General features: G+C 37.1%; 1 protein-coding gene across 14 annotated transcripts in view; it reads left to right on the top strand.

Annotated features, from left to right (window-relative positions):
* Nucleotides 1-12,796, top strand: part of HEATR5A (HEAT repeat containing 5A) — a 111,807-nt gene that overhangs the window by 83,916 nt on the left and 15,095 nt on the right. For 13 of the 14 annotated variants that reach the window (XR_005363102.1, XM_038544428.1, XM_038544423.1 and 10 more), the window contains 5 exons: nucleotides 1,192-1,440; nucleotides 5,139-5,266; nucleotides 6,817-6,964; nucleotides 8,019-8,291; nucleotides 9,890-10,114. Coding sequence is in view for 13 of the 14 variants with exons in the window: in XM_038544428.1 (XP_038400356.1) it covers nucleotides 1,192-1,440; nucleotides 5,139-5,266; nucleotides 6,817-6,964; nucleotides 8,019-8,291; nucleotides 9,890-10,114 (1,023 nt within the window). In the remaining variant the exon portion in view is untranslated. Of the gene's footprint in view, nucleotides 1-1,191; nucleotides 1,441-5,138; nucleotides 5,267-6,816; nucleotides 6,965-8,018; nucleotides 8,292-9,889; nucleotides 10,115-12,796 lie in introns of those variants that run through there. The other variant, XM_038544430.1, reaches the window with a different exon arrangement.

Raw genomic sequence — 12,796 nt, 5'->3', positions numbered from 1 at the left:
CCTCTCTCTCTCTCTCTCTCTCTCTCTCTCTGTGTCTCTCATGAATAAATAAAATAAAAAATAATAATAATTTCATAGGTTTATGTGCTAAGTTTATTCTTCCATCAGTCACCTAGTCATAATCTTTGTCCATTTTCTACTTGGTATTTGTCATGATTTTACTGAATTGTTAATCCCTTCTATAATTTCGGTATTATTATTATTTTGTGATTATGTGCCTTCCAAGTCTATAGCTTATTCTTTTATCTTTCTAAAGTTAGTGTAATCAGTCATTTATGGTTTGTGGTTTTTTATAATACCTGATAAGTGGGTTTTTTTTTAAGATCATAAAGACCTAGAAGTGTTACAATTTTATACTTTACAATTTGGGCTTTAGTGCAACTAGATTTTGTGTGTGTGTGAATGGAATAGGCATCTAATTTTGTAGTCAGTTATTAATCTGCATTTTTTGGATTAGATATTTGGTAGCCACTTTTACTCTTCCTGTTATTCCAAAATTCCCTTTTTTTTCCTCTTGGATATGAATTTCAGGTCGACCTGACAACTTCTATTAAAAATTTAACTGGAATTATACACAGAGAGATAAAGAGTGTTCATTGTACTTTTTCAGTAGCATCAAAATGGAAATAAATTGATTCATTGGCACAGTATGTCAGCTACTAGTGAATGATAGACATAAAGCAACATAAGTAAATCTCAAAAAAAAATTCGATGAAAAACACAAGTTCAAAAAGGTTACCATATGATGCCTTTTAAAAAGTTAAAATAATAGCGCATGTTATTTATGAATATAAACATCTATTGTAAACATCTATTATGAATGAATACAAGCATCTATTGTGGCAGTGACTCACTGACTTGAGGAAAGTGATTACAGAAGGGATAGAATTAATGGTATAACAAAGTTTTAGGGTTTTGTTGTTTTTTTAAAATAAATAAATGATTTAAGAAGGCAAAATGTTTGTGTTTCTTTTGTTGTTTGTTTTTTAGGAAGGCAAAATGTTAATGTTAATCTTTTAAATAAGTAAATGGATATCAGCACATTTGTTTCAAACACACGTCACATGTAAATTCCATAAAGGAACTTTGGGATAATGGGAATGGTCTGTTATCGTGTAATAGAGAAGAGAGAAAACATAGTGGGAACTAATCTCTTTTCTTCCTCCTGAAACTGCTGCTGCTTTTTTGTAGGTGGTGCTTTCTACACAGCAGAGACTAGTGAAAATGCAAAATTACATTATTACAACTCCTGGGCGCTTATCCTGCATGCTACAGCATTGTGGCTTACCAGCACAGGTTTTGTTGTTGCTGATCCGGATGAAGAAGCAGCTCATCTTTCAAGACCTGTAACACCAACTTCCATGTGTCAGGGTTCATCATCTGGAGCTACAGTTAAGTCCCCTGAAGATGTCTGCACTGATAGATTCCATCTTATTTTAGGTCAGTAAAAGAGCTAACAAGCTTCCAACCGTATAGAGTTTTTCTTGAAATGTGCCTCACTGCCTATCAGCTCTTGGTGGTTATTATTTCATCTTTGTTAGGTGTTAGTGATAACCTTGATATAATTGAGTATAATTGAGTAATTTACAAAATTGAAGATTTCATTAAGTCTGGAATCCCATTACAAGCTGGCTTTAGCATCATGTTGAATGAATTATAGGAATTGTAAGACAATCCTAGTTTTTTCCCACACAATTTTTAAAGGTTCGTGTGGTGTCTATAAATTTTTTAAATTTCTTTCTCTCTATATTAAAAAATACAAATATACTGAGTATATTGGTATACTGACTCCTCCTGTAAACCCCATCCCACCTCCTGCCTCCTACCTGCATTTTCAAGGATTGCAAGGTTCAAGAAAATATATTCAAGGTACAAAATTGCAAGCAAATATTTAAAGTCAAAGAGATGAAATTTTTAGATTATGAAGTTTAACCCATTCTTTGGCTTTCCCAAAATTTCATTTTTAAAGTGAAATATATTAAAAAATAAATAAAGTCAAATATCTAAGAGTGAATTTCTAGAATAAATGAAAGAAATGTTTTTCATATTTTACCTAGTTCTTAGAAAACAACCCATTTAGATCACTACCTATAAAGAAATTATCGATTAAATGAAATATAAGGGTTACAGAGGTAAAAGATTAAATTAAATAAACTTTGTGGTTCACAGAACTTCTGTTATTATTTGTCAGACCAGACATGACCACATTTCCTATATCGTTGAGTATATTAAAATTTTGTTTCCATTTGCCTTGAGACAGGAGCTTTTTAAAAACAAACTTATAGGGCGGCCCTGGTGGCTCAGTGGTTGAGCGCCGCCTATAGCCCAGGACCTGATCCTGGAGACCCTGGATCGAATCCCATGTCGGGCTCCCTGCATGGAGCCTGCTTCTCCCTCTGCCTGTGTCTCTGCCTCTCTCTCTCTCCTCTCTGTGTATTCTCATGAATAAATAAATAAACTCTTTAAAAAAATAAAAAATAAATAAAAACAAACTTATAGAGTGAAGGATGGCAGTTACTATGAGCATAAGCTATGCAGTTTTACTACCTCAGTTTAAATTCTTGATGTACCCCATTGTAATTGACATTGAACAAATTAAGTAACTTAAGCTCTATGTGCTCATCTCCCTGTCAAAAAGAGTGTTAATAATACCATGGAGCATGTGACTCTTTATCTCAACTCAGGGTTTTAAGTTCAAGCCCCACCTTGGGTATAAAGATTACTTAAAAATAAAAATCTTAAAAAAAAAAAAAGTGCCTGCTTCCTCAGGTATTGTGAGAATGAAATGAAATGAAATGAAATGGTGTATGTAAAGATTGCAGTGCTTGATCCATAATATTCACTCAATAAATTCAAGAAATTTTAGGGACGCCTGGGTGGCTCAATGGTTGAGCATCTGCCTTTAGCTTAGAGCGTGATCTCGGGACCCTAGGATCCAGTCCCACTTTGGGCTTCCCATGGGGAGCCTGCTTTTCCCTCTGCCTGTGTTTGTGCCTCTCTTTCCGTGTCTCTCACAAATAAATAAATACAATCTTTTAAAAAAAATTCGAGAAATTTTAGTAAGAACAAAGTTATGAAACTCTACATGTTGGGGCACCTGCCTGGCTCAATTGATAGAGTATGTGACTGTTAATCTCAGGGTCATTAGTTCAAGCCCCACATTGGGCATGGGGCCTATTTTAACCACTCTGGAAAACTGTGTGGAGGTTCCTCAGAGTTAAAAATAGAGCTACCTACCACCCAGCAATTGCACTACTGGGGATTTACCCCAAAGATACAGATGCAGTGAAACACCAGGACACCTGCACCCCAATGTTTATTACAGCAATACCCACAATAGCCAAACTGTGGAAGGAGCCTCGGTATCCATCGAAAGATGAATGATGGATAAAGAAGATGCGGTCCAGGGGATCCGTGGGTGGCTCAGCGGTTTGGCGCCCGCCGTTGGCCCAGGGCGCGATTCTGGAATCCTGCAGTCGAGTCCCACGTCAGGCTCCCGGCATGGCGCCTGCTTCTCCCTCTGCCTGTGTCTCTGCCTCTCACTCTCTATGTCTATCATGAATAAATAAATAAAATCTTAAAAAAAAAAAAGATGCAGTCCATATATATAATGGAATATTACTCAGCCATTAGAAGGACAAATACCCACCATTTTCTTCAATGTGGATGGAACTGGAGAGGATTATGCTGAGTGAAATAAGTCAGTCAGAGAAGGACAAACATTATATGGTTTCACTTATATGGAGATTATAATATAGTGAAAGGATTATCAGGGGAAGGAGGGAAAATGAATGGGAAAAATTAGAGAGGGAGACAAACCATGAGAATCCTAACTCTGGGAAACGAACAAAGGGTTGGGGAAAGGGAGGTGGGCAGGGGCATGGGGTGACTGGGTGATGGGCACTGAGGGGGGCACCTGTCAGGATAAGTACAGGGTGTTATACTATAGGTTGGGAAATTGAATTTCAATATACATAAAACGTCAAAGATTCAGGTTACCAAAAAACAAAACAACAACAACAACAAAACATTTCTTTTAGGGACTCCTGGACAGCTCAGTAGTTGAACGTCTGCCTTTGGCTCAGTCATGATCCTGGAGGTCCTGGGATCGAGTCCCTTATCAGGCTGCCCACGGGGAGCCTGCTTTTTCTCTACCTGTGTCTCTGCTTCTCCCTCTGTGTCTCTCATGAATAAATATCTTTAAAAAAAAATTTTTTTTTATTTATTCATGACAGACACAGGCAGAGACAGGCAGAGGGAGAAGCAGGCTCCATCCTGTGAGCCTGATGTGGGACTCGATCCCAGGTCTCCAGGATCATACCCCGCACTGAAGGCAGCGCTAAACCGCTGGGCCACCAGGGCCGACACCCCCAATTTTTTTCTTTTCTTTTCTTTTCTTTTCTTTTTCTTTTTCTTTCTTTTTCTTTTTCTTTTTCTTTTTCTTTTTCTTTCTTTCTTTTCTTTCTTTCATGATAGTCACAGAGAGAGAGAGAGAGAGGCAGAGACACAGGTAGAGGGAGAAGCAGGCTCCATGCACCGGGAGCCTGATGTGGGACTCGATCCCGGGTCTCCAGGATCATGCCCTGGGCCAAAGGCAGGCGCCAAACCGCTGTGCCACCCAGGGATCCCCCAATTTTTCTTTTTAATAAAAAAACTCTACACATTAAGCTCTCTAGTGTAATTTTATTATAATTTTTGCATCTTTGAACTATTTCATAGCAGTACACTGTAGTGCACAAGCCTGATTGAGATTACTCTTCATGTACAAGTTGATAAAAACAACTAAAAAACTTGCTTTATTGCTTAATCTTTTTTTAAAAAGATCTTTATTTATTAATGAAAGACACACACACAGAGAGAGAGAGGCAGAGACACAGGCAGAGGGTGAAGCAGGCTCCATGTAGGGAGCCCGATGTGGGTCTTTATCCTGGGACTCCAGGATCCACCCTGGGCCAAAGGCAGGCACTCAACCGCTGAGCCACCCAGGGTGTTTAGTCTTAATTGTTTAGTCTTAAATTCATTGTGTTTTATTTTACCTTTGTGCTAAGCTTAATTGTCTATCATATCTAAATATAAAATGAATTCCTTAACTTGATAAATTAATCTCAAAGAAGCTTCTCTTTTTCTGTTTTCTACAGGAATAAGTGTGGAGTTTCTGTGTTCCTTACGCTCAGATGCAACCATGGAAAGCATTACTGCTTGTTTACATGCCTTACAGGCCCTTCTAGATGTTCCTTGGCCCAGATCTAAAATTGGCAGTGATCAGGTGATTTCTTGGTTTTTGTTATTAGGCTTATGTAGTTTTCAAGGAACAGGAATAAAAACATGTTCAGGTTACTACAGCAAACAGAACACGAACACAGAGAAGTAAAAAAAGAAAACTAAACTGCTGCAAGACTAGATCTCTCAGGGCTAGAGTGGTGTCAGCAACTATACTGATCTAGGAGCAGGCATGCCTCTGACCACTCAGTACAGCCATTCTGTAGTTGAACTTTCAGCAATGAGAGGAAGGGGCTGTAATGCAGTGGCTGGTATAGTAGCCACTAGTTACATATAGCCTTCCTTCTTTGTATTTTGCGGCTTCAGTGTATTCTGTTCTTTGTATACTATAATCTGTATCTTATATTCCATTTTCTCAAGAGAGAATCTACTTGGTTCACATAGTTATTATGTCTATTACAGAGCATCCCTGTTGGCTGAGTTCTGCTTCCTGGTTTTTAATTTTTTTTTTTTTTTTTTTTTTTTTTATTTATGATAGAGAGAGAGAGAGAGACAGGCAGAGACACAGGCAGAGGGAGAAGCAGGCTCCATGCACCGGGAGCCCGATGTGGGATTCGATCCCGGGTCTCCAGGATCGCGCCCTGGGCCAAAGGCAGGCGCCAAACCTCTGCGCCACCCAGGGGTCCCCTGCTTCCTGGTTTTTAAAGAAACTACTGGCTAGTCTATAGGTGGAATCAGACACTAATATCTGACCCAGTTGTGACCATGATAATAGGATCACTATGAAAGTATGGCACTTTCTTTAACTTATTTCCTAAGAGCAACTATGATTTTCTGTCTATGTAGACTGTAATTTAACCTATTAACACTAGTTTTTATTAGGTTTAAATTACTAAACAGCATCCTCCCTGACTTGAATTTACTTTAGAATAAATTCTAAACTTTTTATTCTTCTTTTTAAAGAGTTTATTTATTTGAGAGAGAGTGACAAAGTGTGCATGAGTGGGGTGAGGAGTAGAGGGAGAGGGAGAAGCAGACTCCCTGTTGAACAGGGAGCCTAACATGGGGCTCCATCCCAGGATCATGACCTGAACTGAAGGCAGACACACTTAACTGAGCCACTCAGGTGTCCCAGTGTTGTTGTTGTTGTTGTTGTTGTTGTTGTTGTTGTTTTCTTTAGAGAGATATCCATTCTATGCTTATTAACTTACCACTTTTAATGTCATCCCTCTCTGTCATTTTTTGTTATTGCTAGAAACCTCAATACAGATCTGGAAATCTAGATGGCAGTGCTTACCACATTCCTTTAGCCAGATTTCTCATCTTGCTTTGGAAGTTTCCCTTTCCATTTTCCCATTTTAGGAAAATGGTCTTTTATCATAGTGCCATCTTCTGCAAGATTGGACAAAAACCAGTCTGGGGTCAATTTGAAGTGGAAAAAGTGTTACCTAACTTTGTTGTACCTACACCTTTATGTTTTGTGAGCAATTTGTTATATTCCCATTTTGAATTTTTTCATGGCATTTAATATTAATATTTTAAAAAAGAAGGTATGTGATTTCCAATACAGTTTCCCCTAAATGTTTTCTATGATAGGATTTGGGCATCGAGTTGTTGAATGTACTACATCGAGTAATTTTGACCCGAGAATCACCCTCTATTCAATTGGCTTCACTTGAAGTGGTAAGACAGATTATCTGTGCAGCTCAAGAACATGTCAAGGAAAAAAGACGAAGTGCAGAAGGTGAATGTTAACCCATAATGCAAAATTAATGTTAACCCATAATGCAAAATTAATCATATTATTATAATCAAATTAATTAGCATTTTTAAAAGTTATTCATATATGTCTACGTTGTTCTGATAATGTTTTGTGTGTAGCACAAATGAAACGTCTCTAGGTATGGCTTTAAGTCCTTTCATCCACCTCTACATGTTAGCCTGGATTTATTTTATCAGTAGTGAAACTATTCCTTGGAAAAATGAGAATTCTAACAAAATCCTAGAAGGGGAGGGAAAAAAATCCCTTATACTGGTTGAGTACTTAATTTAGCTATGAATGTTTACTAAGAACTACTGATACTGACATGTAAGAACTACTGACAGTTTTTTTAAAGTTTTTTTTATTTAAGTAATCTCTATACCCAGTTTTGGGGCTTGAACTTAAAACCAGAGATCAAGAATTTTATTCTCCACTGATGGAGCCAGCCAAGTACCCCATAACTAGTGACAGTCATTTAATGACTTATGTTTTGCAAAGTGATTAAATTGCTTGTTTGTAAGTCTAATTTGGTACTGATGAGTTTTTTTAATATTACATTTGACTACATATAACAGAAAACTCAATCTAATAGTGTATTTTAAAACACAAGGACTGTGATCTAAAAAAAGCCCCAGAGGCAGGTGGGTCCTGAGCTAGTGTGGCAGTTTATTTAAAAAAAAAAAAAAAAATCAGGGACCTCAGTTCTTATCTTTCTGCTTGCCATTATCACTATTTAAAATTACAAGGTAGGCCCTGGAGCTGGACCTATTAGGTTCACAGTCGTAATGGCAAGGTGTTAACCAGACAACATATTAAGGCTGAGAGGTTTACCAAGGATTTCTTTTGATCCACTGGAAAAAAAAAATCATTATAAAGACAACTCCATTTACCTCCATAACTTTATCTTTCAGTCTTTAACACCCAAGACTTCAGCCATTTAAATATTTTATCTACAACAGAAATGGACTAAATTACCATCTACCAAAAGCAGAGCAAACACAAGTGTTTATTCAACACTGTTCTTTCTGTCTTTTAGTTGATGATGGGGCTGCCGAAAAGGAAACCCTGCCAGAGTTTGGAGAGGGAAAGGACACAGGAGGACTTGTGCCTGGGAAATCTTTGGTTTTTGCAACACTGGAATTGTGTGTATGCATTTTAGTTAGACAGCTTCCAGAACTAAATCCTAAATTGACAGGCAGCCCAGGAGTAAAAGCTACAAAGCCACAGGTGCTGTCTGAGGATGGAAGTAGATTGGTGTCAGCTGCGTTAGTTATCCTCTCTGAACTTCCTGCCGTGTGCTCTCCTGAAGGTATGCTGTGGTATTTGATTGATTTTCTTGCCCTGGAGAAAGAGAAATGGTTTTAATAAATAAAGCAGACAATGGTTGCCAGTCCCTTTCTCATTAAATTAATGCTGACTCAAAGGTTTGGTGGGTAATGTTTTTAATCCTCTAAGATTAACACTGCATTCTAGTAATTTGTTTTACTAAAAGGGTGAAGGCAGAGAGCATGCACTATCAACGGATAATGCTCTTTTTTGGTTGACAGTTTTTTTAACCTGTCAGTGGCACTGATTTAGCTCTTGGGCATTTTTTGGTATAAAATACCCAATGGGGAAAAAAAATACCCAATGGACTTTCCCTATCTTGGTAATGACAAGATTGTCCTCAGTTTGGAATCAAGGCCATACTTCTAAGAGCATTTAAGGCTCCATAGGGCTTTGCTAGTCACTAGCTCTTCCTTATTCCTTTTGTGTGAGTCTAACCTACAAGCCTTCATGCTTATCCCTATTGTCCATGGTGTTACTTGATCTGAAGTGGCCCATCCCTTCTCCCCTTTTAAAATTTTGCCTTCCTTTGAAGTTCATCTCGAGGCCTATGTCATCTGTAAATTCTTTGCTAAAAACTCTAGGTCATAAAGTTTTGTTTTTTCATGTGTGTATGCATATATGTGTATGTATAATGTTGCTTCTACATGTAGATAGGTTTAATGCATCATATAGAGGCATTATCTGTAATTTGTTGTTACATATCAAAAAGATAAACATGTATGCAAACGTGTCTTGTTTCCAATGAAATACTGTATCCCTTAGGAAATTTAGTATGTAATAGGCACTCAGTACTTAATAGATTTCTTTTTTTTTCTTAATAGATTTCTTAATTGATAAGCATATTTTTGCTTAAACATGTCTTGACCAGCATATGTGCCATCTTACTTTTAACATCATTTTCAGCTTTGATTTGAATTAAAACTTGTATTCCTTATTCTCACATACTGCCTTGCACCAAAATGGCAGAAAAAGTGACTAGCAGAAGATTTGGGATAAAAATACACTAGAAGAGTTTTGCTGAGTAGCCTCTGGGAACATTAAATTTATCATTTTAGTTTTAGTCTCTTCCATTTTAATCATAACTGACTTTTCAACTCCTTAATGACCATGAAATTTTTAATAATTTGTACTGAGTGCTACAAATTCCTTAGAAAATGAATTTATTATGAAATAAATTCAAGTGGAAAAAAAATAAATAAATTCAAGTGGATAATAGGTGATGGTTGTACAACATTGTGTACACTCTAAAATTGTTAAAATTGTGAATTTTGTGTTGCCCATATATTATCACACTAAAAAATAAAAATAAATTCGCCATTTGTGAGCTACCAAATAAGACACCAAAAGATACAAAAAATACTGTGACATAATTTAAATAACATTTTCAATTATAATCAAAACTTGATGCAATCTTAAAAATCTTAATGCTACCTCAATTATCTTAACAGTTGTAATCCTTTCTGAAAAATGTCTTAAAAGCTAGAAATCTTGGACATTGTCTTATTCATTGATGATTTCATTTTAGGAACTATATATATAGACTGAAACACAGAGTATTTTTAAAAATATATCTTACAGGAAGCATCTCAATTCTCCCTACTATATTATACCTTACAATTGGGGTCCTCAGAGAAACTGCTGTGAAGTTACCTGGAGGCCAGTTACCTTCAACTGTTGCAGCTTCCCTACAGGCTCTGAAAGGAATATTGTCTTCTCCCATGGCCAGAGCAGAAAAGAGTCACAGTGCTTGGACTGACCTCCTCCGTAGTGCTTTAACAACAATACTTGACTGTTGGGATCCAGGTAATTAAGTCTGTTTAGAAGCAGTTGTTTAGTTTGTCATAAAAAGCAAGAGAGATTTCTTTTGAGAATAAGCTATTAAATTATGTTTGGCATTCTTACCTAGAGGGGCCCATACTCACTGTGTATGTGTTCAGAGAATATGTATAAAATAGATAGAAACATCATTGTTCTCATTTTAGTATCTTTACTATTTAATGCAATTAAATGTTGGCAGCCTGTATATTAAGTTGACAGTGAGAGACCTTCAAATGTAATTTTAATTTACAAATATAATATGATCCATAACTAGTTGACAGAAACTTTTAATACACACAATATATTTAAAAGTGTGTAAGTTCTGCATTGTAAATCTAAAATAGGAATGATCAAGTTTATATCCTCATTCTACCACTTACTAGCTGACTAGCCAAGTTACTCAACTTCCTTGAGCCTTAGTTTTCTCATTAACAAAATAAAGGTATTTATTATGTTGCAGGAAATTGTTAGAGCACTAACATAATATATGGAAAGCATTTCATTTATTATCTGGCATATACCAATAAATGATAGCCAGTATGTGTTCAGTAGCCATTGAATTTTGTTTGCTATTATTGTTGTATAGTTTTCATTTTCAACATAAGTAATGGTAATTGTCATTAGTCCTGTAATAAGGCCTTAGATAGGGCGCCTGGGTGGCTCAGTGGTTGAGCATCTGCCTTTGACTCGGATCGTGATCCTGGGGTCCTGGGATCAAGTCCCGCATCAGGCTCCCTGCAGGGAGCCTGGTTCTCCCTCTGCCTATGTCTCTGCTTCTCTCTCTGCCTCTCTCTGTGTGTCTCTCATGAATAAATAAATAAATAAAATCTTAAAAAAAAAAAAAGCCCGTAGACATATAGAGTATCCCCACTTTCCTTGTTCTGTTTATAAATGTCATATTTCACCAGATTCTCTTTCATATGATATAAAGGTTTCAGTTGAATTCAGCATTTATTGTGCCCAAAGTTGAGAGTCTGGTGGAATCTGGTACCTATAAATTGTTGTATGATTAATATTTTTGATGAATACCATAAAGTACTCCTTGATGGCAACAGTAATGTCTTAATTATCACTGCATTTCTAAATATAGTAAAAAAGAAACATAAAAAATGAGAGTAATCTGCTCTGTTTGAGCAAATCAGGCAGAGTGTAGCAGGCTTCTCTGGAAGCTCTCACTGAGATGGAGTTTGGGGAACAAGAGGTTTATTAAGAAACACCTGTGGGGCGAGGGAAAAAACAAAAACAAAAAGAAACACCTGTAAAGGGAGTAGGGGAAAGTAATACTGGGCAAAAGACAAAGTCGGGCTCCAATGCAAGCCCCCAATAATTGGGAGCTTTGCAGATTGCCCATTCGAATGTTGCACATAGGATAAAAAAGGCTTGTACTTTATCCTCAGATGTGGGCTACCCCAAGAAGGATGTGATCTCAGTCAAGGCAACTCTAGCTAAGGCCATACTAGGGAGCTAACTGACCATACTCCCCATGGCTGTGCAGCACCTTCCCCCATGAAGGGGATCTCAGTGGTAAAGCTCTTTATCTACCACAAGAAGCTTCTCAGAAGAGTCAATTTCTTACAGAATTAGCATCTTCCACATGGACATCATAGATATGGGTTCTAGACACAACATTGTGATCACACGCCTGTAGACCTAAATAGTATGGTACATTTGGGGGCAGCAAGCAGAATAACCAAAGAATTTGGGGTTAAAGGAAGAGGAGGAGGGTAATGAATAGTGATTAGTGAAGAGATGAAGTTGGATGGTACATGGAGCCAGATTGTGGAAGGTTTACATGGCTTGTAATTTGGATTGCTTTTAATATGCATGTGAAATCACTAAAGGGTTTTAAGAAGGGGAGTAAGTGATAGGGTTTGCATTTCTGAAGGATCACTGTGGCAGCTATAGACAACAGAATTCTTGGAGGTAAAATAGAGTAAGGATAAAGAGTAGAATAATGAAAAATAAAATGTTAGCATGTATTAACAGAATTTACCGATAGTTTGGTTTAGAAATTGAAAGGGAAAAAAAATAGAAATTGAAAGGGTACATTGACTGAGCACTCATAATGCCATTCCAAAGTAAACATTTTCAGGGGTATGTAATGAGTAGTGTTTGAACTCCTATCGGATAATCAAGTGGAGCATAATATGTAGAGGTCTGGAGTTCAAGAAAGTAATACAAGCTAGAGATGATTTCAAATCACCAAAGTTGAGTTTATGGAACAAGATGGGAGGAAATTCAGGAGAACGCAGTCACAGAAGCCAAAGAAAAGTTTTAATGGTGAGAGCATGGTGAACAGTGTAAAGGAATTTTTTTTTTTTTAAGATGAGACTCTTGCAACTGAGGAAGACACAAAGAGATGGAAAAATATTCCATGCTCATGGATTGACAGAATTAATATTGTGAAAATATCAATGCTACCCAGGGCAATTTACACATTCAATGCAATCCCTATCAAAATACCATGGACTTTCTTCAGAGAGTTGGAACAAATCATCTTAAGATTTGTGTGGAATCAGAAAAGACCCCAAATAGCCAGGAGAATATTGAAAAAGAAAACCAGAGCCGGGGGCATCACAATGCCAGATTTCAGGTTGTACTGCAAAGCTGTGATCATCAAGACAGTGTGGTACTGGCACAAAAACAGACACATAGATCAGTGGGACA

The sequence above is a fragment of the Canis lupus genome, chromosome 8, assembly GCF_011100685.1.
Source record: "Canis lupus familiaris isolate Mischka breed German Shepherd chromosome 8, alternate assembly UU_Cfam_GSD_1.0, whole genome shotgun sequence".
In the NCBI taxonomy this organism is placed as follows: domain Eukaryota; kingdom Metazoa; phylum Chordata; class Mammalia; order Carnivora; family Canidae; genus Canis; species Canis lupus.
The sequence above is the reverse complement of the archived record's forward strand: the minus strand, read 5'-3'. Positions and strand labels throughout refer to the sequence as shown.